General features: G+C 37.4%; 1 protein-coding gene across 2 annotated transcripts in view; it reads left to right on the plus strand.

The window, feature by feature from the left end:
* The window catches only part of LOC114031508 (T-lymphoma invasion and metastasis-inducing protein 2-like), a 288,383-nt gene that overhangs the window by 139,826 nt on the left and 121,082 nt on the right, over positions 1-27,475 (plus strand). For both annotated transcript variants that reach the window (XM_027846621.1, XM_027846622.1), the window contains 3 exons: positions 5,887-6,322; positions 11,245-11,417; positions 12,096-12,320. In XM_027846621.1, coding sequence (XP_027702422.1) covers positions 5,887-6,322; positions 11,245-11,417; positions 12,096-12,320 — 834 coding nt within the window. The remainder of the gene's footprint in view (positions 1-5,886; positions 6,323-11,244; positions 11,418-12,095; positions 12,321-27,475) is intronic.

The raw sequence follows: 27,475 nt of genomic DNA on the forward strand, positions 1-27,475 counted from the left end.
CCTCTTGCCAGGAAAAGAGGTGGAGAGATTTCCTGAGTGAATTGGTTATCTGAGCACTCCTTTGGGCTGCACTCTATAATTAGAGTCTGGAGAAAGGGCAAAGAGAACATTGTCAGGATTGGGGGGGGGGAGGTAGGTATCATTAAGTCGTCCTACCCCCTGTGTGGGTAGGATTCTTGAATATGAGTCACCAACGTTGCTTGCTGGCACTTTGGGAAAGTCACAATTTAAAGTTGCCACGTCAGCAAAATGTTGATAATAATCCATGCTTCCTACTCTAACCTAGCGGGACTATTGGGAAGAAAATATGAGCTAAATATATGGAAGTGCTTAGGATTACAGGCGTCTGATAAATAGCGTGTGGTACCGACTGATAACTATAGCAACAATAATGATGATAACAGTGGCATATATGTTGTGAGTGAAGGAAGGAAAGGGTTTTGGCAATTGAGATGGAAAGTTATTGTTTTCTTTCAAAGAAAACTAGTAGTAGCTTCTAGTCTTTTAGCATAAAATATACTTTTACTTGAGCATGATAGAAGGAGGAAAAGTTTATTTTTTTTCTTCATCCAATATAGACTCATCTACTTTTTTTAAAAAGCAAAATCACATCTAAAACAACCTTGAAAGTTCTTAAGTACCCAACTTCAGGCTAGGACATATCATAGCCTCCTGAAGTATCTGTCCTATTTAAGATTTTATCATTTTACTATAGGAAGTTAAACCAAATGACATAACATGTAAAGTATAAAATAAATGAGATAACATTTGTAAAACTTACAGAGAACTATATAAACTTATATATACTATATAAGTTTATATACTATAAACTTATAGAGAACTATATAAATGCTGACAGTTATTTTTACACAAGGGAGCCAGGTGGCACAGTCAATAGAGTTCTGGAGCTGGAGTCAGGAAGACCCAAGTTCCAATCCAGCCTCAGATTCTTAATGAGCTGTGTGGCCCTGGGAAAGTCATTTAACCTTTGTCTGCCTCAGTTTCCTCATCAGTAAAATGGGGATAATAGTAACACTTACTTCCCAGCATTGTTGTGAGAATAATATTTCTAAAAAACTTCACAAACTTTCAAGCACTCTATGAATATTATTATCATCAAAATCATCAGAGTCCTCCACCACCAATGAAGTGATCAGAGCCAGGTTTCAAAGCCAGGTTTTCTAACTCCTGATTGAGTGTTCTTTCTACTTACGAGAGCTTGAAAATAAATAATGCAGTGAAACAATTCAAACGTCTAAAAATGATCTGAGAAACAAATGCAGAAAAGCCATACTATAGAAAGAAAACATATTGGGAGTGGAAATGAATGTGTATTTAATATGAATGTATTTTCACTATTAAATATAGCTCTAGCGAGAGGAGTGAAGCCCTATTTCCGTTCTGTTCATACCAGCTCCTGGTTAAAATATCAGTTGCGCAGCCATAGGGAATTCATTGCAAAGGCAGGATTAGATTGGAACATAAAGCTCTTGAATTTCCAGATGACTTACATTTAACCCGTGAGGCTTCATTTCTGTATTGAAGATACAACAATCTCCCTGGGAAGACCCTTTTCAGAGATTATTCTGTTTTGCTTTCATGTGTAAACTAAAGCACTCAAATTGGATTCATAACTACATCTTATTTTTATATAGAAATGAATAAGCCACTCTCCTGCTTATAAATACTCTTCATATTCCTTTTTTTTTTTTTTCTGGTGAGGCAGTCGGGCTTAAATGACTTGTCCAGGGTCGCACAGCTAGTAAGTATTAAGTATCTGAGACCAGATTTGAACTCAGGTCCACCTGACTCCAAGGCCGGAGCTCTATCCACTGTGCCACTTAGCTGCCCCTACTCTTCTTATTCTTGAAGAGTTCCTTATGCAAAGCCATGTTAAAATTCGTTTGCAAAGCACTTACCTATATTTTCATCCTACTTTTTTTCCCCCAGAGGATTCCTACAGGATCCCTGACCCCCTGCTGAGACAAAATACGTTGACTTTTTCTATCTGGGAGAATGGGGTTGGGGAACACCAAACCAACAAACATTTCTGAGCATGTTTTGGTATTGATCGCATGTGGTATTGGGCCATTAGATTTAGTATTAGATTAGATTAGTAAGTGGGGATTGGAAGACAGAAGAAAAGACAGTATCACCCTTGTAGAGAGAAGATGGGTGGGAGGAGAAACAGTAGACACACTGGAGAGAGGTGACTGTCCTGTAGATTGATTTTTAGTGATTATGTGCTTTGCCTTAGTGGTATGATATTGTGGAAAGAACATTTTATTTAGGAGATCTGGGCTTAAAATCCTAATTATGGCTCTTCAGCTATGCAAACTTAGGTTAGCAAAATGAGAAGGGTAGGGCAAGAGGACCTCTGAGGTCCACTCACTGCTTCATAACTAAGTAAAGAAAAGTCATATGGAAAGAGACAAGGCAATGAGGTTAGTGGCTTTTGTTGAAAACTGATGAGTAGTGATCAAAATCTATTTTTTGTGTGTGCAGTTGGGGTTAAGTGATTTGCTCAGGATCACGCAGCTAGTGTCAAGTGTTTGGTCTGAGGCTAGATTTGAACTCAGGTCCTCCTGACTTCAGGGCTGGTGCTCTATCCACTGTGCCACCTAGCTAACCTGATCAAAGTCTTTCTTGTGGAAGTAGTTGATGCTCTTACTCCTGATGGTGATAATAGCTCACATTTATATAGGGCTTATTATGCTATACTTACTGTACCCAGGCTAATAGCTTTATAATTATTTTCTCATTTGATCCTGACAACAACCCTGCTGTTATTATCATTCCCACTTTATAAATGAGGAAACTGAGGCAAACAGAAGTTAAGTGACTTTCCTAGAGTCACTGAGGACTTCCTAACTTCAAGCCTGGTGCTCTATCCACTGTGCCAGAATAAAAATAGTGTTTTAACATAATCCTATTATATTTTTAAGTTCATTTTGTAGATGAAGAATAGGAAGTTTAGGAAAGTTAAGTGATTTTCCTGAAGTCACATAGCTAGTGTCAGAGTGAGGACCAGAGCCCATGGGTCCTGATTCCAGGTCTGAAGCCTTTTCCCCTATACCGTGTTGCCTCAACTTACAAGAGTGGTCCTCCCCTTTTAGCCTTAAAAGTTAGTCACTGGCAGCTAGAATTAGGAAGTGCTGATGATGAGAATAAGAAAATTCTTATAGACCAAGAAGATCACGTAGGTATTAGGTGCAGACACTGAAAATGTTGCCATATGTGCTCGAAGGAAGGCTTGGCTTTGCCGAGTTGAGGGTTTAAAACTTAGGACCAGAAATGTGCCTTGGGAGAAACAAAGTACCGTGTGTTTGTAGGTTGCATTTAACTTTGCCAGTTCAGAAACTCCTTTTGGCATAGAGTCTCTCTTATTTTGAAAAGCCTCATTATAGCCTGATGCCAGCAACCACAGGTAATCCCAAGTTGGTTTTGGGCTGCGTATCAGATCTTCCTGCTAATAATTGAATAATGTTAATATTAGCCAAGTGAGAAGCATCTTTTCCCCCTGGATGTTTTTGAAGAACTACAAATAGAGAAGGATTTTCTTTTTTAGCTTTAAACATTTTTTCAAAAGTTTCCGGTGTAAGTAACTCACAGGAGCTCGTTTATTTGCTTTATTCTTGCATAAGCATCAGAGAGTAAACAAATATCGTGGTGGGACATAGTGTAAATACAAGTAGAAAAATAATATTTTCATTGGTAGTAGCTGTATTTTGGGCTCAGTTGTTGTTTATAAGGCCTGAGTATTTTGAAGTAATAATGAGTTGGCTGATTATTTTCCTACAAAAGACAGTAATTGCTACTTCATTTGTATACTAATAAATAAACATCATTCAGATATTATAAATTCAAAACATATCGTTGACCAAGACTGACCTTTTGTTTTGATTTTATTTCGATAATTCAATATAATTGATAGTATAGGAAAAGATACTAGCAGATATATAAGCTTCAGAAATGAAAAGTTACTAGATGAAAAGCGAGCACACAGATAGCTTCCTGCGATGGTTAAGGGTATTCTTGGTTTAGGCAAGTGTAGGATAGTATGGAAAAATCTGGGTTCAAATCCATGGGCAAACCAGTTCACCTGTCTGTGTCTCAACTCACTCATCTATAAAATGGGAGAGTATCATTAGGGCTTTTGCTTGTCTTTAAAGAGTTATTTAGAGGCCAGTGTTCTGTAACCCTTTCAGAGCTACCTAAACATGAATTATTATTATTCTCTTCTCAGCACAGCACTCTGAACTCATTCACTTAATAAATTGTCATTTAATTAACTAATTAAGTTGTCTAAACAGCAGATTCAGAATACTAGTGTTACACTGAACCTAAGGTTTAAATCACTTTTCTTCCTTCCAAATTCAGGGAATTTATTTTCATGCTCTTTACCAAGGCATTACTCAATTGCTCTCGTAAGAACATGTTTCCCAGTCTCTAAAACTTAAACTTTCAATTGTTTAATATATTCAGACAGTGCAACTAATCTTAATTCACAAGGGAACTGATATTAAATTGTTTATTTTATATAGATCTGTCTTTGCTTGACTTATGTCTGCAAGTAGGGATATTTTTAGGGCATAGAGTACATAGGGAGTGAATATTCGTCATGACAAAAGGCTGCAGCTGCATAGATGTCAGGCTCCGTGATCAATGCCCTTTGTAGGGAAGAGATCCCAGGTGCGTGGTTCAGAATCTGACCCGGGGCTTTGGGGTGAGGAAGTTACTGCTGCAGCTTCCAGGCTCCAGATTTGAGTGGTGGGGGGGGGGGGAGGCAGGAATTGAGAAACTTTTACACCAGGTTTAAGGATGGAAATGTGTGGAACTTTTGAAGCCACCAAGAGACCAGCAGTATATCTGCATAGCTAGCTGTGAGGTAGCTGTGAAGAACCAACCTCCCTCTCCAGAGTCATGGAGTGTGGAATTAGGACTTTTATCAAACTCTCCTAGTGATTGGTTAAATCCCACTGAAGTGCCTTCCTCTTCACTGAGGCTGTATATATATACCTGGATGATCCCAATTGTGACGTAGAGCAGAGAAGATGAATTTATGTTTCTCAATCTAGAACTTAGTTTGGGAGAATAATAATGGGACAGTCAGATAGAAGCAAAATTTTGAATGAATTCTGGCAAAAATATGTTGGTAAATAATGTTTCTATCAGCATTCTAAGACAAAATTATTCTCACATCATAAATATACTGTGTCAAAGATGGATTTCACTTTTAAAATTTATTTTGAAATGCCATAGAAAAGCTGCAAAAACACCAATGACTTTTGTCAGGATTTAGTTAACAGCTAGCAAAGATGTATAATTCTAGACATTTCTTGTGCCACCAAGCTATTAGGTAGACTAATAAACAGGTAGATACAGTAATACAGGATCTGTGATTTCATCAGTGTTTGGAAACTAGCTCTGCCAAAAGGTATAATACTTGATGTATAAGTCCTAGGGAATTGCTTAAGGCACATGGAAATTAATGGATTTGCCCAAGGTCTTAAGGCTAGATTTGAACCTAACTCCTCCTGACATTAAGCCAGCTTACCCGCTATGCCTAGATGGCTCATGTGGACTATGCATACTACCCAGAGTTCTAATCTGTTATTTCCTCAATATTTTATTGATGGATATTAGGCCAGTGAATTCATTTGATGGATTGGATTGAACTAGGTTATTTCTATAATTCCATGTATCCCTTAAATTATATATTTAGAGGTGTTTTGGTTTTTTTTTTTTCAAAAGGACCTTGCTTTATGATACCACTATTTGCAACAGAAAAGTTAAAATTTGCCTTTCAATACCCTTAGAGAAAGGAATTGTGGACTTATGGAATGGTTATAATCTCTGATCAGTGGCTATTTTCATTGTGCACAGGAGCCCAAATCCAAGGATGGATATGACCACTTGGATACCCGAACTGATGGTCTCAGTGGAGAAGCATTGTTGCCTTCACAGCTGTCTAGTTTGCTGTGGTCAGGTGGATCTGGCCAGATTCTGCCTCAGAGGAGTGAGTCCACTAATGCAATTAGCAGCGACCCCTTGCGACAGAACATTTATGAAAATTTCATGCGGGAGTTGGAGATGAGTAGGCCTCATGTGGAGATCATAGAAACATCTACAGAAACAGCAGACTCCAGTAGCGACTCACTTAGCTCCTTAGAGCAACTGGACCTGCTTTTTGAGAAGGAGCAAGGAGTTGTCCGGAAAGCAGGGTGGCTCTTTTTCAAACCTCTCGTAACTCTTCAGAAAGAGAAGAAGCTGGAGCTTGTGGCCAGGAGGAAGTGGAAACAGTACTGGGTAACTCTTAAAGGTAGGTCAGAACGTAGCTGCTTGCATGACATCCTCTCATGGGCAATCATTTCCTCACTTTAATATTCCCATTTCAATGCCTGAATGAATCCTCAGTTGATTGAGATTTGACATGAAGGATTTGCTAAAACATTTTATGGAAAAGATAAAATGGTCTTTCAGTATTTGGCCCACCATAGGTAAATGTTGCTTATAGAGGAGGCATGTAGGTGGCATTGTGGATACAGTGCTGGGTCTGGAGTTGGGAAGAACTGAGTTCAAATCCAGACTCAGATATTTCCTAGCTGTTTGACCGTAGGCAAGTCATTTAACTGCTGTCTGACTCAGCTGTAAAAAATTAGTATAATAATAGCACCCCCTCACACGGTTGTTGTAGCAATTAAATGAGATCATATTTGTAAAGCACTAAACACAGTACCTAGCACATGGTAGGTGCTTAAGAAATGCTTATTCTTTCCCACCTAATTTTTATTGTTGGGCTGGGAAGTTGAGTTCATAGTCTGCACATGCAGTCCAATGGATTTTAATGAACTTGCATTTTGGGGGAGAGTAGAATCTATATTGTTACATGTTGTTATGACCTCATAAAATAAGAAAGTAAGTGGTAATCTTGACAAAAAAAATGTGCCTTTTCATACAAAGCAAATTAAATTTTCTTTTCTTTCTTTTTTGAAGGCCTCATAAAACTTTCTTTTAAGGGTATGCCTTTTCTTAATTTATACTCTTTTTACATGTAGGTATAGCTTTGCTTAAAGTTAAAAATAGCATGATGATCTTGAGAATGACTAAATCAATGTAGTGCTGAGCTATGCAAAGATAAGGGGAAAATAACAAAACACCCTTTGGCATGTTTGCACAATATTTCTGTGAACCATTGTCAAAAGAGCTACATAGAGTGGTCAGAAGTCAGGCTCATTAAGTTGACAGCCTCTTTCCCCATCACTTTGGGAGGGGCAGAAAAGTGAATTATATCTGCAACCGGTGTGAGGAAAAGGCCAGTAAGTCTTCAGCATCACTCCTTCCTAACTTTGTTTTGGCTTCTATATATAAATAATGAGCCTGCTGTGGACTTGCAGACTAGAAACTTGTCTTGAGCATACACAAAGCCATCCAGCAATTGGCAAAACTGCCATTCATTTTCAGGCTCATTAAGTTCAAGGATGCAAATGTTTCCTTTATCTTGCAGTTATCAGTAGCATGAATGCCTCCTGTGAATCTAGGTCTTTGTGACTCTATTATTGCAAAGAAAGAGTGAGCTGAAGATTTGAACATAGACCAGGGACTTCTGCGTACTGAATACAGCTCTGGGTGATGATACCTCATTGTCTCTGGCTATAGGCAATAAACTTAGTACTAGCTATATTTGGAGTTCCCTCACGCTTATTTGTGAAACACCGAAATTCTATGATGAAAGGAGGTTTGTAAGCTTAAAAGATTATCAAGTGTTCATTCTTTCATTTCCTTTTTAGCAAGGGAAAGGCATGTGATAAAAATGTTTTTGGCAACATAAACTTTTTCATGTGGTTTTAAACACTGCTTCCTACTTAAAGCACTGTATGTCAAGTTCAATATACCTGATTTTTAGCATCAGTTACATTTAGAGCTAACTTTTCAAATTATTTTTAATAAAATGTGTGTATGTATGTGTATAGATAGATAAAACATATCTATATCTATGCATATCTATATATAGTCAAGCATACTTCTCATCATGTGTCTTCTAGATACCTAAATAAATGAATTGAAAGTATTCTTCTGGAGAGAGATACTTAAATGCAAGGCTTATGGCCGTCTTGTTACCTAGTTTGAAATTACAGGTGTCATAAGACCACTCCTATGCTTAAGGATCAATTCTTCTCCCCACCTGTCTTCATTCTAATGAATGGACGTTAACAAGATAGACTACATTCTCATCTTTTTTTTTCCTCTTGGTGGAAGTAATCCCATAGTATGAATTCAAGTTCATAGTGAAAAATTCCTGGTATTACTTTATATAGTGCTGTTTCTAATTATACTTCTATGTACAAATAGTTCCATCCATAAAACATTGTAGATAAAGCAATATTAGGATTCAATATATGAAAGTTTGCTTTATGAAAGTGAAGATGTGTTCTGTGAAAAACATGTCTAATATTGTGGGGTTGTAAGAGTAGGGACATGGTGACAGCTAGTGGTTGTGTCCTTTGTTAGGGCAATGGTAACTGAAGGAACAGTATTTTGAAAGGAAAATGAAGATATAAGTCTGGGATCATTGACACAGGACAGATGTTGGTGCCAAGCCTTTCATACCACCCTCTAGTCAATGGAACTGCTCATATTTTCTTATGGTTGTCTTTTTCCTGTCTAAGAATTAAATTAAACTTTTAATTAGATTAGTTTATATTATGGTGCCCCACTTTAAGAGCCAGGATCTAGCAAATTGCGCTATAGCAATGAAGAAATAAAACACTTGTTGATGTCCCCATATTAATAGGGAAAAACCCCAACAGCATCACTTTTAAAGATTCAAAATTCCATTAAAATTTGACAACATTTATATAATATTAACTTCCTGAATTAAAAAAAATTAGGACAATGAATTGTTCCATATAGATTCTATATTTTAAACTTATCGAAAAATGAGATACCTTGTTTTAGTTTAATGATTCTCTGTTGGAGTTGTATTCTCTTGGGCTTCTCTTCACTTTGGGAAGCAATGTCTTTGTAGTTACTTAGAGTCTACGCTGAGTGTCAATGAATGCACTGAGCATTAAGATAAAATAGAGCAAGGCAAAGTTCCTTAGGAAAACAAACTGGGCTTATGAAAAACTTGCCTTATGGCAGCACATTTGCCTCTTGTCTCTAAGTCATTACCATGAATGTAGCCACAGAAATGAGGAGCACTGCTTTCGTTGATCCTTGCCCCTTCCATGAAGAGTGCAATTTGGTGCTTCATAGTTGAAGAAATTGTTTTTCTACTTGTTTACTTAACAATTTGGGGTATAATTGTTCATTGTGAGGGGTTCATTTGGGAGTTCATTAAGGGTTCATATGATATGTTGAAACAAAACATTTTAATTTGAGAGAAGGGACCGCTTGACACAGCATGGGTTTTTAAAAATTTTCTTTTTTTTTTTTTATTAATGCAAGTGGCTTCACCTTGGTAAAACTTTGTTAACCTAGAAGGCTCATTGATAGCCTTCTTGAAAATAAATAACAGTATAACTTTTTAATGTTTCTTTTTAGAAATTTAACTTTAAATAAATTGTGAATCAGTAAAATTTATCCTTTTGTTAATAAATGTGAAGATTTTTTCTTGTTATTACGTTTTCTTTTTTTTTAAAGTATACTTCAATCTATATATAGACACCATCAGTTCTTTCTCTGGGGATGGATAGCATTTTTCATCATAAGTCCTTCAGAGTTGTCTTGGATCACGGTATTACTGAGAATAGCTAAGTCATTCATAGCTGATCATCTTACAATGTTGCTGTTACTTTGTACACAGTACATTTCACTTTGTATCAGTCCATGCAAATCTTTCCAGGTTTTTCTGAGAGCATCCTGCTCATTCTTTCTTTTAGTACAATAGTATTCCATCATTCCATCCACATACCACAGTTTGTTCAGCCATACCCCAATTGATGGGCATCCCTTCAACTTCTAATTCTTTACCCCCAGAAAAGAGGTGCTATAACAATTTTTGTACATATAGGTGCTTTTCATTTTTGTTTTATATCTCTTTTGGGATATAGACCTAGTAGTGGTATTGCTAGGTCAAAGGGTATGCATGGTTTTATAGCCCTTTGGACATGGTTCCAAATTGCTCTACAGAATGGTTGAATCAGTTCACAACTCTTCCAGCAGTGTATTAATATCTCATTTTTCCTGCATCCCCTCCAACAATTGTCATTTCCCTCTTCTGTCATATTAGCCAATCTAATAAGAATGAGGTAGTACCTCAGAATTGTTTTAATTTGCATTCCTCCAATCAATAGTGAGAGTATTTTTTTCATATGGCTGTAGATAGTTTTGATTACTTCATCTGAAAACTGATCATATCTTTTGAGCATTTATCAATTGGGGAATGGCTCTTATATTTATAAATTTGACTCAGTTCTCTATATGTTTGAGAAATGAGGTCTTTGTCAGAGAAACTTGCTTCAAAATTTCTTTCACAGTTACTATTGCTAACTGTGTTTCCCTCCATCCTATCCCCCTATTTATTCTATTCTCTCTGTTCTTTCACCCTGTCCCTCCTCAAAAATGTTTTGCTTCTGACTTACCCCCTTCTTCAATCTGCCCTCCCTTGTATCATCTCCTCCACCTCTTATCCCCTTTCCCTCCTACTTTCCTGTAGGGTAAGATAGATATACCCAATTGAGTGTATATGTTATTTGCTCTTTGAGCCAATTCTGATGAGACTAAAGTTCATTCACTCCCTCTCACCTCCCCACTCCCTCTCACTGTAAAATCTTTTTCTTGCCTCTCTTATGTGAGATAATTTACCCCATTCTACCTCTCCCTTTCTTTTTCTCAGTGCATTCCTCTCTCACCCCTTATTTTAGTTTTTAGATATCATTCCTTCATATTCAACTCACACCTGTGCCCTTTGTCTGTATATTCTCCTTCCAACTACCCTAATGAAAAACGTCTTGTGAGTTACAAATATCATCTTCCCATGTAGGTTGTTATTATATTTTCATATCTCAAATTTACCAAAACATTCCTTTTCTAGTTTCAGTATGATCAAGATTCCTTTATGTGTTTTCCTCCAACACTCCCACAAAGACCCTCACACTTATCCCTCCCCACACATATTTTCATAACCCTTCACTTTTTCCCTTCTTTATATGTCCCTCTTATCTTATTGTGTTTGAGTTCTCCTTTGAGAAAACTTGAAGATATGGGATAGGGGATTCATTTTGCTCTTTTCTTTGACAGGATGTACTCTGCTGTTCTATGAGACATACGGGAGAAATTCCATGGATCAAAGTAGTTCACCTAGATGTGCACTTTTTGCGGAAGATAGCGTCGTGCAGTCTGTCCCTGAACATCCCAAGAAGGAAAATGTATTCTGCCTCAGCAACTCCTTTGGAGATGTCTACCTTTTCCAGGTACTGCTGGCTCTTTACATTGTATGTAGTTTAAGGGAATGAAGAAATCCTACAAAGGAAAAAAGGAAAGGAGGCCTTCTGTTAATAAGAACAGTGTGAAAGAATTACAATATTTTGCTGAGTTAAAATTGAGAGAGAGCAAAAGTGAAATGATGTTCACTTGAGAAGTGAATAATGAATGAAATAAAATAGAACAAGTAAAATCAAGAGTGAAATAAGAAATAAAATTTGTTCTGGGCTTAAATTTTGAAGAGGACCTAGAGTCCTCAGGAGTGGAGGGCTGTGTTAAGGTAGGGGGAATGGGGAAAAAACTGGGCCTCTCTACCTTGGGGGACACATGACAGCTAAATTTGCCATGTCTGTAATCTCCCTATTAACTTGGAAAAAGGGAAGAAAACCCAGTAACATCAGGACTTTGACAGCTTGACTGATGTACCAAGCATTGTGCTTTTGGCACATCATTCCAAAGCTCTTCTGATGACCTCACAAGTTAAAGAAGCCAGAAGGCTTGGGGTAGTCCATATGTATTATTATTGTTGTTGTTGTTATTGTTAGGTCATAAAAATCAAGGCATGTCACTTATTGCCAGTACCTCTTAAACAGGAAAACCCCGACCTACCACTCTGGGTGAGTGCCTTTTCCATCATTGCTTTTTCTCACTATCTTCTGATTTTTCAGGCCACTAGCCAGACTGACCTGGAAAACTGGGTGACTGCTATACATTCTGCTTGTGCCTCTCTTTTTGCAAAGAAGCATGGGAAAGAAGACACAGTCCGGTTGTTAAAGAATCAGACCAAAAACCTACTCCAAAAGATTGACATGGACAGCAAGATGAAAAAAATGGCTGAGCTGCAGCTGTCTGTGGTTAGTGACCCTAAGAACAGAAAAGCCATAGAAAATCAGGTATGACTAATTAAAAAGTTTTAAGGTACTTGCTCCCATTCCCTTTAAAAAAAATTTCTTTTCAATCAACAAGCATTTATTTTCTCTGTTTCCTACCTCTTCCCCCACCAAAAAAAGAAGCAAATATGCATGCTCAAGTAAAACATTCTCACATTGTACATGTTCAAAACTGTATGTCTCATTCTTTACCTTGAATTCATCACCTTTTTAATCAGGAGCATGCTTACTTTTCGATCCTGTGGAATCAAGATTGGTCATTGTACTGATCAGAATATTTAAGTTTTTTGAAGTTATTTATCTTTACAATGTTGTTGTTATATAAATTGTCATCACAATTCTGCTCACTTCACTTGACATCAGTTCATACAAATGTTCTTATATCATTATTTGTTCAGCCATTCCTAGGTTGCTGGCTGCTCCTTTATTTTCAGTTTTTTGCCTCAAGAAAAGAGCTGCTATAATGATTTTTATCCATGCATCTTCCCCTTCTTTCTTTGATTCTGTTAGGGTAGGACTCATAACAGTATCATTGGGTCAAAGGATATGATATTTGGGAAACAGTTCCAAATTACTTTCCAATATGGCTGGATCAATCCACAGTTCTGTCAACAGTATACAGTATTCCTGTTTTTTCCTGCAGTCCCTCTAGGATTCCCCATTTTCCTTTTTTGTCATTTTTGTTCTGGCTGATGTGAAGCAGAACATCAGAGTTGCTTCAATTCACATCTCCCTAATTAGGGGTCATTTAGAGCATTTTTTCATATGAATATCAATAGCTTGGTTTTCTTCCTTTGAAAGTTGCACCAAATGACCAAAGGGATTTTGCCATTTATCAACTGGGGAATGGCTCTTATTCTTATCAGTTTGAATCAGTTCCTTATATATCCTGGAAATTAGACATTTACTATCATTCTTGAAGTAGTTTCAAAGGAACTCTTCCTGTTACCCATGTCATTTAGACTTTTGAGGCTGCTTTACATCTTTGGAGCAAATGTCACCATGAGCTTTTGAAGCAAAAAAAAAAAAAAGAAAGAAAAAAGAAATCTGACTTTACTATGTGACAATTCAGCAATGCTCTGGCCCAGATTTCCCAACCTTTTTGACTACGAAAGACCACTTTTGTGTAGTTTCACATAACAGTAGTAGTACCACCATTGTCTTGTTTGAGGAAAAAAATGACGATGATGACTTAAATCTATTATGAATTCGGCAATACTTATAAATGATTTGTACTTTGTTAATTATAGCACCTATTAACCTTTGAAAGATATATATGTTTTGTTATATTGAATTATATTATATTCTTTTTAGAGCTGAATAAAGTGACAATAATTTGTATTCATATAAATTCAAGAGTTTCTTGTAGTAACTGTTGCTTTCCCAGGGGTTGGTAGTCCAGAGAATGGGAACTCTTGCCTCTTATAGCCATATTTGCTATAGCAAATTGCCAAATTGATGGTATAGATTTGTTTTATGCTGTTGAAACATGTATTATTGTAACATGCTGGAAAAGCCTAATAGAAATCTTTTTAAGTTTCTAGTCATGTGTTCTTTCTTTCCTTATTGATCTCCTTTGGTGCTGTTACTCATTAAATCATATGATAGAAATTATAACACAAAATAAAGGACTCTATGGCTGAAAAGACCTAAGATGTCATCTAGCTGAAGTGAAGTGGTTTATTCAATCACATCACTAATAGTAGTAGTAGTAGTAGTAGTAGTAGTAAGTAGCAATCCAGTATTGAAGCCCAGGCACTCTGGCTTCCAGTGCAAGTAAAGTTGTATTAAAAGGATGATTTCTATCTAACAGAGATGTTTGCTTGTTTTGATAGATTCCCAGATAAGCAATATGAGGGTTGGGAGAGAGAATTATCTATTATTCAAATTTTAAATGAATTCAAATGAATTGTAAAAATAGAGCTGGGCAGGTGGGAACAGTGAGTAGACTAGGTTACCTGGAGTGAGAAGGTTTTGTTTTGTTTTAAGTAGTAAGAGGATTAACTTCAAAAGATAGTTTGAAGCCAAATTATGGAGGACTTTAAATGTCAGACAGAGAAATTTGGACTATATTCTGTAGGTGATGGGGAACCAATGAAAGATTTTGAGCAGAGGAGAGATGTGATGAATGTAGTATTTTAAGAAAGTTAATCTGATGACAGTGTACATAGTTGATAGGAGGAAGAAAAGTTGGTGGGAACACCAGCTAAGATCTGTGCACAACAATCCAGGCTGTGAAACTTGACCTTTGTTGGTAGGTTTGAGGGTAAAAGAGTATCACATAGAAGAGGAAAGGATAGAAAGAACATTATGCACTTGGAGCTAAAAAATGGAAGCTATTTCTGGAGAGGAGGAAGCTACATGTTCTGAGGGCAAAATAGCTCTTGTTCTCCAAAAAAAAAAAATGATAAAGTAGACTAACAAAAACTGGGAGGTAAAAGAAATCATTCAGTGTAAGGCTCAGTGGACAAAGAGAAAAAGTAATCTAGGTGGTTGTCGTTTCCCCATTCAACAGGAAACAGTAGTTTTGCATCCTGACAACATCAATAGAAAGGTTAGTTGTCTTCTTGGAATATGTTTCCAGTACGTAACAGAAAACCTCTTAAGACTTGTTAAAATCGAACATAAAGCTAGGAAGGATGGCTAACCATGCTCGATGACACAGTCAGGATCCCAGAAGATCTTGATAGAGTAGAACATTGGACTGAATCTAGCAAGTTGAAATTTAATAGGGATAAATATAATCTTATACCTGAGTCCAAAAATCAACCAGCCAGAAACAGGATAGAGAAGAGACAGCAGTTTGTCTGAAAAAAATCACTAAATTTAAGTGAGTACAGACTCATTATGACTCAGTAGTGTGACATAGTAGCTAAGAAGGCTAATGTGATTTTGAGTAACATTAAGAGAGGCATAGCTTCAGGGCATAAGGAGGTGAGAGCTCTTTATTCTTCTCTAATCACATCTGCTTCATTTGACCACATATGTTTATTTCTTGGGGCTCTAGTTTAGAAAGTACATTTGTAGATTTCCAGCCAGTCATCTGAACCAGAGACAGACTGCCCAACTTCTACTTACTTACTACTGCAAATCCCTGAAGTCTGATCAAATAATGATCAGTAAATGCAATGAGAAACTACAGTGACTTCTTCCATCCCAGAACAATATAACAAGTCAGCCTGACTTGGCTTCCCAACCACTACATCAAAGCCATTTCCACCACAGGATAGACTCCCAGCATGACCAAACACCATTAAGTATAGGTATACTGAAGTCTGCAACTTTCTGTGTACTGGGGCAGAAAGAACAGAAAAAAGCCTCAGGGTGGGCAGAAAACTCCAGGATGGGAACCTTGGAAGCCCCAGAGAGTGGTAGCAGTTAGCAGTGAGCATGGTGCTGACCAGATCAGCAAAGTGCTGTAGCGCTCAGACCGGGACAACCCATGTCCAGTGGCTTTTCAGTCTCTAAAACTCTATCCAGAGACACCAAAGAGGACCCTGAAGGTTCAGCACTCTGAACTTCCAAGATCCAGGGGGCCAAAGCCGCCATGAGGTTAAGAGAAGCACAGTTATCCAGGGGGAACCCGGGTTGTGCGATCAAGACCAGGCAGGCCCATTCTACCCAAGAATGCACATGGAGGGAGATAGAACTTAGAGCCCCAGTTCAGGTATTTAAGTTAGAAAAATGAGTAATTCAACTCCATAGCAACTTCACACAGAGACTTGAAAGCAAAAAGTAGATTTTTCAACAGGACTATATGAATACCTAGAAGAAATGAAGGAAGAGATTTAAAAATTAAATAGAAGCTCTGGAGGAAAGAGTTATAAGGATAACAAATAGCTTGGAAGAAAAAGTTATAAAGCTCAAGAAATGAAATCCCTGAAAACTAGAATTGATTAAACAGAAATCAGTGACTTCATGAGACAGGAAGAAATCTTAGAACAAAATCAAAAGATTGAAAACATAGAAGAAAATGTCAGACGTCTGAAAGCAAGAACAACTAACTTGGAAAATTGGTCAAGGAGAGATAATTTAAAAATCGCTGAACTCCCTGAAAATCATGATAAAAGACCTGGACATTATGTATCAAAAAATTAGAGGTGAAAATTGCCTAGATCTATTAGAACCAGAAGACAAAAGAAAGATATAAAGAATCTACCAATTATCTCCTGAAAGGAATAAAAAAAAATACCAGCAATATTCCACTAGCTATCTCATGTAAAAGGAAAAGATATTATAAGCATCTAAAGTGAAGCAGTTCAAGGACAAAAGCACTATAGTTAAGATCACACAAGACCTGGAAGCTTCTACTCAAAATGATAGATCTTGGAATATGATATTCCAAAAGGTAAAAGATATAAGTATATAATCAAGAATAACTTACTTTGGAAAGTTGAGTATAATTCTATAGGGGAAAATGGGGTTTTAATGGTACAGATGACTTTCATTCATTTTTCATTCTTTTTTTGGGGGGGAAGGGCTAGGCAGTGCAGTTAAGTGACTTGTCCAGGGTCACACAGCTAGTAAGCGTTATGTGTTTGAGACTGGTTTTGAGCTCAGGTCCTCCTGACTCCAGGGCTGGTGCTCTATCCACTGTACCACCTAGCTGCTCCTCATTTTTTTTATCATTTCCATTCATTTTTGATGAAAACATCAGAACTGAATAGGAACTTTGAAATACAAAAAGAAGAGGCCAGAGAAACCTGGAACGTTAAATATATCTGAGCAATTCTAAGAAGTTGTATGGTGATGTAGTGCTAACATTCTAATTGGAGGAAAAGTTATAGGTGTCTCTTTAGAACCATAATGTCTCCAAAAAGATATTGACGTAGTTAAATAAGAAAAACAGAGGACTGGGGTGGGGGAGGGATTGGTTCCATTCTGAGAATTTTAAGAGGGAAAATATAAGGGAGAGTAAAAGAAGATATGCAATAGAGTAGAATGAAGGGAGTAGGACTTAGTACTTTTCATAATTGGAGAGTATGAGAAGATATAGAAACACGGAGGAAGTTATGGGAAGAGTACACATAAGATCAACTTCACTCTTATCTGAAATGGACGAAGGAAGGTTTGACACAAACACAGAAACATGCACAAATGTTGTAGAAATATAACAAATAATAGGGGAAAAACTAGGAATGGAGAGGGGTGGTTAAGAGGGAAGATAATACCTGAGAGAATCATCACAGCAAAATAAATTTCCTGATCCTGAAGAGGGGATTAAAATGGATTTTTTAAAAAATGGAATCTTAGATTGCTTCTTGGGCAATTGGGGAATGACTGAAGAAATTATCAATATGAATGTAATGGAATATTATTGCCCAGAAAGAAATGACAAAAGAGACAATTTCAAAGAATTCTGGATGGTATGACCGTTTATATAAGAATAGAAAGACTGTGAAGAACATCAACTTTGAAAGCTTTAAGAAAAAAAAGAAAATAAGGTAAGAACTCTAATAAAAATAGGTCGGAAAAGTAGGAATCACAATTATCTTGTAACATCTTGATGGACTGATCCCCAACCACCTGATGGCCTAGTATTAGAAAGTCCCCCATTGAAGGAGCAATAAAATATAGCAAATTATCTAAGGACATAGTAAAGCAGATTATCTTATCTACTGTTGTAACAACTACTTATACTTGAAGAAGAGTTCCTACAGTTTTGCCTAAGAGGACTTCTTTCACAATGGTAAAAGTATTTTGTCATTGCACAGAAAAAAAGTTCAGGAGAAAGCACAGGTAAACAGGATAGTTTTTAAAGTAGTATGGAAAGTTATATTATATATATATATATATGTATATATAATGTGTATATATATACATATATATATATGTTCATCAAAGGTAAATGTGAAATGTAGACTCATGGTTTCACTAGAATCCTCTTTTTGTGTTGCTTATGTATGGAGATGCTTTTTTTTGGGGGGGGGGCAAGGTAATAGGGGTTAAGTGACTTGCCCAGGGTCACATAGCCATGTGTCTGAAGCTGGATTTGAAATCAGGTGTTCCTGACTCCAGGGCTGGTGCTCTATCCACTGTGCTACCTAGCTGCCCTGGAAATGCTCTTTTTAAAAAAGTGTTTATGTGCAGAATAAAAAATACAATTACTATTTTTAAAAAGATGCACATTGGTAAACTGGAGAGCATCCAGAGGAGGGAATAGTGGTGGTGAAGGGAATATACTACATAGCTATGTGGGATCAGTTTTTGACACTAGAAATGTTTCACTTGGAGAAAAGAAGATTTGGGGGTCACATGATAGCTGACTTGAAGGGTTGTTATGTGAAAGAAGGACTAGCCTTCTTCTGACTGTCTCCAGAAGCTAGAACCAGGAGAAAAGGATGGGAACTGCAAAGATGCACATTTAGGTTTGATGTCCAATAAGATCTATTTACAATTCAAGCTATCTCAGAAAGTAATGAGCTGCCTCACGAAGTAATGGGCTGCCATGTTTGGAGGTGTTGAAGGAGAAGCTGTTTGACCAGTTATCGTGTATGTTGTAGTACACGTGTTTTTGTTGAGTGTTGGACTAAATGATTGCTGAACCACTATTCAATTTTAAAATCATGTGATTCTGTGAAATGTTGAGAGCCAGGACTAGAATTCATAAAACTATTTAGAACTTTATATTGAAAAATGTTTAATTAAATTTGAAAAGTATTTATTATGTGCCTGTTATGTACTAGATATAATCCTAAGAGCTGGATATAAAAGATGAGAAATGATACATTCCTTGTCATCAAGAAGGAAGGATCTTTGTCATTCAATAAGGGTAGATTTCATCATCATCAAAATACCTAGCATTTATATAATACTTTGAGGCTGGCAAAGCACTTTACAAATATTATCTCGTTTTATCTTCACCACAATCCTGGAAAGTAGGTGCTATTATTATTCCCCATTTTAGAAGTCCAATGTTCATCTGCTGTGTCACCTAGCTGCTATCTAAGGAAATAGCTGTATCAAAAGGTGGAATGTAATGGGGGCAAAGGAAAGAGATCAAAATACTTGTAAGAGAGTTTGAGATGGAAGAGAGAACTTTCAGTTGTGAGCTTCAGGAATGAGATGGTACCTGAAATGAATCACGAGGAAGAAAAGGATTTCAGCAGGCAGAGATGAGGAAGCAATTCATCCTAAAGCCATTTTGGACTACCTATGTGAATGCAAGAGGTATTAAGTTGAGTTTGGAGTGGCTAATAGTCAGGTTTGGGTGGAAATTAGTGTGCATTAAGATGAATATTGGAACATAAGACTGGAAGTTTGGAATCAGCCAAACTGTGTAGGACCTTAAGTGGCAGATCAAAAAGCATCTTTTATTCTAGAAGGACAGGAAGCCAGTGAATACTTTTTGAGCAGGAAAGTGATATGGTCAGATCTGTCTCTGTATTCATAAGTTTGTTTTCACAGCTGTGTGTGAGAAAAAGCTGGAGAAGCGAGGGACTGAAACCAAAGATAACGGTGTGGCAGGTCATTACAATAGTACAGATATGAGATGAGAAAGCCCTGAAGTAGAGTGGTGGCCATGCGGGTAGAGAGAAGGGAACAGATGCAAGAGATCTTGTGCAGGTAGAATTGATAGGTTTTGCTAACTGACTGGAAGGATAGGAGCTGGAGTGGGGAGATTTGGAGGGGAGAGAAGACTCAAATTCTTTGAGCATGGGTGGTTGAGAAAGTGGCAATACCTCCAACAGAAATAGACAAATGGAGAGAGAGGAAGGGGCAGGTTTTGAGTGGAAGATGATGAATTCCAATTTGACATGTTGCTTGGAAGATGCCAACAGGCCATCCAAATGGAGCTATCTATATCCACACTGCTGTTACTGCTCAGCCCTTACAGTCTGCTCCTTCTCCTTCAGTCTCTTACAGTGGCAGATGCAAGACAGTAGCTCATGGGGAAACATGAGGATTGGATATATTGACTTATCTGTATTTATCTGTTTCATCTGTATAGCACTGATAATCGAATCCCTAGGAACAGGAAAGAGCAATGACGAAGTAGGTACAGGGAGAAGAGAGTAGAGGCTCTGGGAAAGAGCCTTGGGAGACATCCATTGTAAGGCAGCAAGAGTTAATATTATGCTGTAGAACTTTAAAAAATGCCTTTATAATAAATATTTGATTTTATGCTAAATCAAAGCATCCCTAGAGCAAAATATGGCATTTATTTTATGAGGGCAAGGTACAGAGGGGTTACTTTGTAGGGAGTAAAGTAGCACTGATATGTGAAATATGGGAAAGGTGGCGGACAATTATCTTTTTTGAAGCTTAGCCAGGACACCATCACTTATATCCTGAGAAAAAGTGATGTAATTTGCATTGTTGTATTTGTTTATCTCTCCCATGTAAGTAATGAAGAGAAGCCAGGCCAGCTTACATGGGGAAAGTATTCACATCCTGAGGCAGTATCATTGTACCTCAGTGAATTTCTGTTTGTAGGCATATCTCTCTATCTGCCTGGTTACGTGGCATGTATCTGTATGTGACCAGGTGGCTTGGGAGCATGAACGAATACAAAGGATGATAATAAGGAAAAACAGTGCCTCTCCTTGCTTCTACCGTACTAAGCTTGTGCTGGTCAATAATAAGATTCAGGAAGATAAATTTTTAAAAATTAATCTACAGGAGGAAACAAGCTTTGTCTGGGTTTTCAAGGTGTTCAGTAAACTCCCTTTAAATGGTCCGGCTTAAGTCAATCAAAAAAAAAAAAGAAGTTGTTTTAACTCTATCCTTTGTCTAAATGTTAATGGCTATGCTGAGGTGTCACTAGCAGAATCCTCTCTGAGAGTTTTAAGGTCAGACTTCAGTTAGAAGAACTCCCGAACCCCTTCTGTGACTTCCCTCACAAACGTAGTATCTGCTTGGACATTGTTAGTGATGCAGAACTCACTACTGTTCCATTTTGGGACCACTAGCTGTAATTGTTAGAAAGTTCCTCCTTGTGTTGAACTAACAATCTGCCTCTGGGGCCAAGTAAAACAAACTTCATGCTCCTTTCCCACCACTGGTCTTCACATATTTGAAGGATGTTTTCATGTCTGCTCTACGTCTTCATTTCCCCAAGCTTTAGCGTTAGTCCCTTCAGGTTGGTTTACCAGGTTCCTTAGAACACAGCTTTTGTGTAGTGGAATCAGTGTTGACTTTGGAGTCAGAGGATCTGGGTTCAAATCCTCGCTGACTCTATGTGACATTGGGCAAGCCACAAGCTTCAGTTTCCTTCTCTGTAAATTGAGGTAGTTAGTACAAGATGACCTTAGAAGTCCCTTCCAGCTCTTGACCTGTGACCCTGTGATTCTCACAGAGTGAGGTGAAGTCTGGAGAAGGCTTTGTGCTTCTACCTACTTGTTCTGTCTTCCTGTTTGCTCAAAATATTGACAACCATTCATTTCTTTCTGCTTATAACTTCTAATCAGACCTTTTTTTCTCTCCTTAATAATTTACACATTTTGCTGCTATCTTTGTGGCTCAGTTTCCCTAATTGGGTTGAAATAATTACTTTTATATCTGCCTACTCACAGGGGAGCTCAATTGCCACTGTCCTAAACAGTCCTTTAGGAGACTGAGGCAATAATCTCTGGCTGTCTTTTTTTTATTCATTGGCAACCCAGCTATATTTTAAAAGGTCTAGCTCAGGGGTGGGGAACCTGCAGCCTCGAGGCCACATGTGGCCCCCTAGGTCCTTGAGTGCAGTCCTTTGCCTGAATCTAAACATTAAAGGGCTGCACTTGAGGACCTAGAGGGTTACAGGTGGCCTCAAGGCCACAGGTTCCTCCCCTCTGGTCTAGCTAGATCCCTGCTCTTCCCCATTTCTGTCTTCCTTCCTCTGCACTATTTTTATATATGTTTAGTAAAAACCATTTAAATTAATGCCACCTGAAAAATATGCTAGGCACCATTTTTGCAGTTTTTTTGCTGTGGTTTAAAAATGTTTTCGAAAAAAGCTGTCTTGTGTATACCGTTGTGTCTGCCCATTATATTTAAATCATTGGCCAGATGGTTGTAAGGCTGTATTTGCTTTTCATTTGCAGGCACTCTGAGTTCAACATGTTAAGGACAAAAACAGGCACATGCTTAAAATTACTTTTATGGGGATTTTCTTCTGACTAAGAGGATTTTATGTGAAACTAGAAGAGCAAAAGCCTTTACAAATCAAGATCAATAAGGTCATGTTTACCCCCAAATATTCCTTAAATGTGAAGTTCCCTCTCATCTGCTTTTTAAAATTTTTAACAAAGTGCAAAAGTTACTGTAACACATTATACACTTATATTTCCAAATCTCCACTTTTGTATTTACTTTTCTTTATATCGTGCTTTTCCTTAAGGCCCTGAGTAATAGTCATTTATAGGCTAAAAATGGTTGTAATTATTACAAAATATTTCATTTCAAATGATAAATACTCTGAACTGAGAGTTCTTGGAAGCTCTGGGTAGAGAAGATTGTGAGCAGTGACTTACACTTGTACTCTACCCTACCCTCACCCCAATCCAATATGCTAATAACAAGAATAAATGTACGTCATATTGTTATACAGTAATATGCTTTCTTACAGTATTTTTTTCAGATGTTCTATTTCCAGTTGCTTTGTTGTATTTTGTGTTGTAAGATGATACAACTTTCATTTGGGCATATCCAATGAGGTCCAGATCCTGTAGTCATTTCATGTGGAGGGTACCTTTTGAAGTCCAAAGTGGGAAATAGTTGTAAAATTGAATCCAGCTAGTACTTTCTTTTCCTTTTATGATAAATACTTGAATAAATGAATCAATAAGAACTTTTAGGCAATATTGGCAACTGTCTAAATGTCTTTCTAAAACTTTCCACTCTTAATGAAGATAATTGCTCTTTTTTTTTGTTTTAATTTTTTTTAAATAGGTACAACCCATCAACAAACAGAAAAGGGACCCTGTGCAGAAGGAACTGGAGCCCTTAAGGAAGGGCTGCTGGTGGTATCTTAGCCTTCCTGAATGTGAGGGCTTCCCAATTCACAAGTAGTTTGTTTTAAACCAAAGTGGTTTACCTAAACTTGCAGAGCACCCCCTTTGTGGCATCAGTCATCAAATGAATGGACTTAGTGACATTTTTAGGGGTAGGGAACCTGTGGCCTTGAGGCCACATGTGGCCTTTTAGGTCCTTGGGTGCAGCCTTTTGACTGAGTCCAAGTTTTACAGAACAAATCCTTTTATTAAGGGGATAAATGATGAGCCAGAATGAATGGTAAAATGTTACTTGTTGAACTTCTCTATTTTTTTGAAGATAGCATCATTCTTCCAGTCTTCCAGTTATCACCTTGGCAGTATCCACAGATCCTCATTTCTCATACTAACATTCTTAGTTATTAAATTTTATTGTTTCTTGTCCCACAATGTCTCCCACATTCTTACCCCTTCTTTCTTTTTTTTTTTAGAATATGTTTTAATTAATTATTTTCTTCAGTGAACTTTTGCACTTCTTTTTTCATTTGGCTAATTCTGTTTTTTAAGGTGTTCTTTAGTATTGTTTTGGTGCCTATTTTGCCAAGCTATTAATTGTCTATTCATAATTTCTTTTTTTGCTTTCATTTCTTTACCAATTTTTCCTCTACCACTCTTACTTGATTCTGAAATTTTTTTTAAGCTCTTCCAGGAATTCTTGTTGGATGTGTGTCATTTCACATATTTCTTTGAGATTTTCCTTGTATCTATTTTGACATTTTTTTCCTTCTAAGTTTGTGTCTTGATCTTTTCTGTTACTACTAAGCTTTTTATATTGTTGGGGTTTTTTTGCTTATTTTTCCACCCTATTTCTTGATTTGGAACTATGTTAATGTTGGGCTGTGTTCCTGGCATGGGGCTAGGGGAGGTGCTTTGTCTCAGGCTTCAGGTTTTTTTTTGTTGTTGTTATTTGTTTTTTGTTTTCTTTTTCTTTTTTCTTTTTTTTGCACTGCATTTTTCAGAGCTAGTTGTGGGGGTTTGGAAGTTTTTTTTTTTTTGTTTTTTTTTGCAGTATGATCTGGGGAGAGATATAATCACTGCTCTCTTGGTTTATACTCTGGTTCTTACCCAGAAAGGGTCCCTTATCTCTTAGGATTACAATCAGTACTTCTCAGGTCCCCTCCTCCTTTGGAACCTGACAGGCTACTGTTCCTCAGGATCCCTGATCCCTTGGGACTCAAAATGATACTGTTCCTTAGGGCTTCCACTCCCTCCTGACTGAAAGTACTCCTCTCTGCCCTTGGACTATGACCCAGAAGTGCGTATAGGCAATAGAGTTGCCAAACACCATTGGTCCTGCAGTGCTAGCACAATGATACCCTGTAATAATTCTAACCAGTTGCCAGGTCCCCTTACCATCTCTCTCTCTCTCTCTCTCTCTCTCTCTCTCTTGCTCCTGAAGCTGCTGCTGCTTCTGTCCCTACCACCTGGTCCCACCACTGGTGTTTCATCCACATAGGTTTTGAGTTGGCCTTCACCCCCATGTCACACATATCTCTTTCCAATCTCCTATGGTGTCTTGGGCTGGAAGAATGTCCCTCTCTGACTTTTGTTGGCTCTGCCACTCCAGAATTTGAGACCATTATTTTAAAGTTACTTAGAGTGGAATGTTGGGAAAACTCAGCTGAGTGCTTTCTGTCCCTTACCATCTTGTCTGCACTTGGGAAGTCTGACCCCTACTCTTTATCCACACAGCTACCGTCTTAGTTCAGGTCCTTTGCACCTTTCTTCTGTATTACACAGTGGTATCCTAATTGGTCTCTTTGCCTCAAGTCTCTCCTCTGTCCAATTTATTCTCCAAATGGCTGCCAAAGTGGTTTTCCTTAAGCATTGATATGACCGTGTTACTCCCCTACTCAATAAACTCTAGTGGCTCCCTATGTCTCATAGAATAAAATATAAACTTCTCTGTTTTGGTTTAAAGTCCTTCACAATTTGGCTCTCACCTCCCTTTGCAGCCTCATTATTCTTTACTAGCTTCCTGGTACTCAACAGTCAACCAAACTGGTGCCCTCTCTATTGCCTCGCTCATAACACTCCTTCCATTTTTGTGCTTTAGCACTGGGTGTCCCCCAGGCCTGGAGTGCATTGCCTCTTTATATACTTCTTGCTCGTGTGGAATCCCTCACTTTCTTCCAGATGCAGGTCAGGCATCTCTTTCTGTAGGATGCCTTTCTTCATTACCCCAGCTGTTAATGTTTTCCTTCACTAACTACATCCCTGTCATATTTAACTATTTTGTAGTTATTTCGTGTTTATTCTCCATATACTTACATATGCACATGTTGTCTTCCTTTATAAAATACAAGATCTTTGAGAGAGGAGATTGTTTCACTTTTTGTTTCTGAATCTCCTTACATGCAGTCAGCACCTAAATGCATGTAAAGCACTTGTTACGCGATTAGTGACGAGTGCTGTGATAGAATCAAAGATGCTCAAATTCGGAAGGACCTCAGTGGCCATGTAATCCAATACAAACTTGCATAATGCCTTGCCAGTACACTTGAAAAGTGGTCATCTAGCTTTTGCCTGAAGACTTCCAATGAAGGAAAACCCACTCCTTCCCAAGACAGAACATTCTGCTTTAAATTGCTGTAATTCTCCAAAAGATTTTCCTTATATTTGGCCTAAATTTTCCTCTTCGAAACTTCTACCCATTGATCTTATTTCTGTCTTTTGGTGCAAACAGAAACAATTTCATCCTCTTTCTGTGCCATTGTTCTTTACATACATAAAGATGACTGTCATGGCTCTCCCAAAGTGTTTTCTTCTTCAGGTTGCACATCACTGGCTCCTTCTATCTGTTTGTACATGGAATGGATTTGAGGCTCTTTTCTTTCTCTGGATACTTTGCAGAGTAATGGTGTACCCTTTACAATGTGGTGCCCAGAATTGGACACAAAATACTCTACATATGGTCTGAGAGATACTGATTTTTTTTTAAACTGCTTCCTCTCTGTGCCAGGGAGCCCAAGCCTATTTATTTAGGGGGTTTGATGCTGGGCACAAATTCAATAGATATGTCTTATTTTCACACAGATTTGTGAGGTATATTCAAAGAGTTGAGGCAATTTTAAGCACATTTTCAAAGTACTTTATTTCAGAAACATGAGCAAAATTGTTACTAAGCTTATACTACATATACTATATACTAAATATTTATATAGTGTCAATAATGCCTGTGAGAAGTGAAAGTTTTTATTAATTTATTCAGTTCATATACTCCAGAGTAAAAGAAACAGAGGAAATAGGAATGAACAGGTACAAGGTGATGTCACTTTATGTTTATTCTTCTTCCAGGGAGCTTTAGGAACTCCTTTTCTCTCAGCTTCTGAACATTTCTACTTCCTCCTCTCTGCCTGCCATTCACCTGCAGGCCACAATTTTTACCAACCTTCATGCCTAGTTCAGGAGTGCAGGACTGGCAGTAGAATTTGTATTAATAAAATACTTTGTTTGCTATTTAAATAAAACTAATAAGTCCACAAACATAATTTTAAAAAAAATTCCTTATTTATATCTTTTATTAGCTCAGATTTTTAGTCATTGGATTTTTTTTTAGTGAAAGGCACACCTGTATGAGGAACTTGGAAGTATTTTTACACATTTCTAGATGATGCCCAAACATATCCTCTGAACTTTTGGTCACAGTCTAGTCATAGGTTGACTCTCTGTGTAGGTTTTGGTGTTTGGAAAACATTGGATAAGTTATTCCGTCTGCCAAAAGGGAAAAGCTTATGATCAAATAGGATAGACATGGTAATGGACAAATGACCAAACCCTTTGGTAAATGACCAGTTGGTAGAAAATATTTTCCTAAGAAATTTTGTCTGATCTGAGTATGTTTGTCACCTCTCCTTTTATTTAGTTAGGATTTTAGCGGCAGACTGATATTTTTCCTCTCCTTTACTTTGCATATGTGCAGTCTTTATGACGTTATTCCATTTTATAGCAGTCTAAATTAATGATACGATTGGATTGTAAATATATATATATTTTTCACCTTATCGATCACTTTCTTGGAGAGAAAAAATGATAATCATCTTCATAGAACAAACATTTTCAGTGTTTTTATGCTTTATCTACTTAAAAGTTGAGATTCCACTTTTACTTAATACCAAAACTTTCCAATCTTTGTCTTTAAAACATAAAGACATAGATTAATTACCAGTTTTTAGATTTAAAAAA

Source organism: Vombatus ursinus, unplaced genomic scaffold, assembly GCF_900497805.2.
Source record: "Vombatus ursinus unplaced genomic scaffold, bare-nosed wombat genome assembly UNPS02015175.1, whole genome shotgun sequence".
Taxonomy (NCBI): Eukaryota; Metazoa; Chordata; class Mammalia; order Diprotodontia; family Vombatidae; genus Vombatus; species Vombatus ursinus.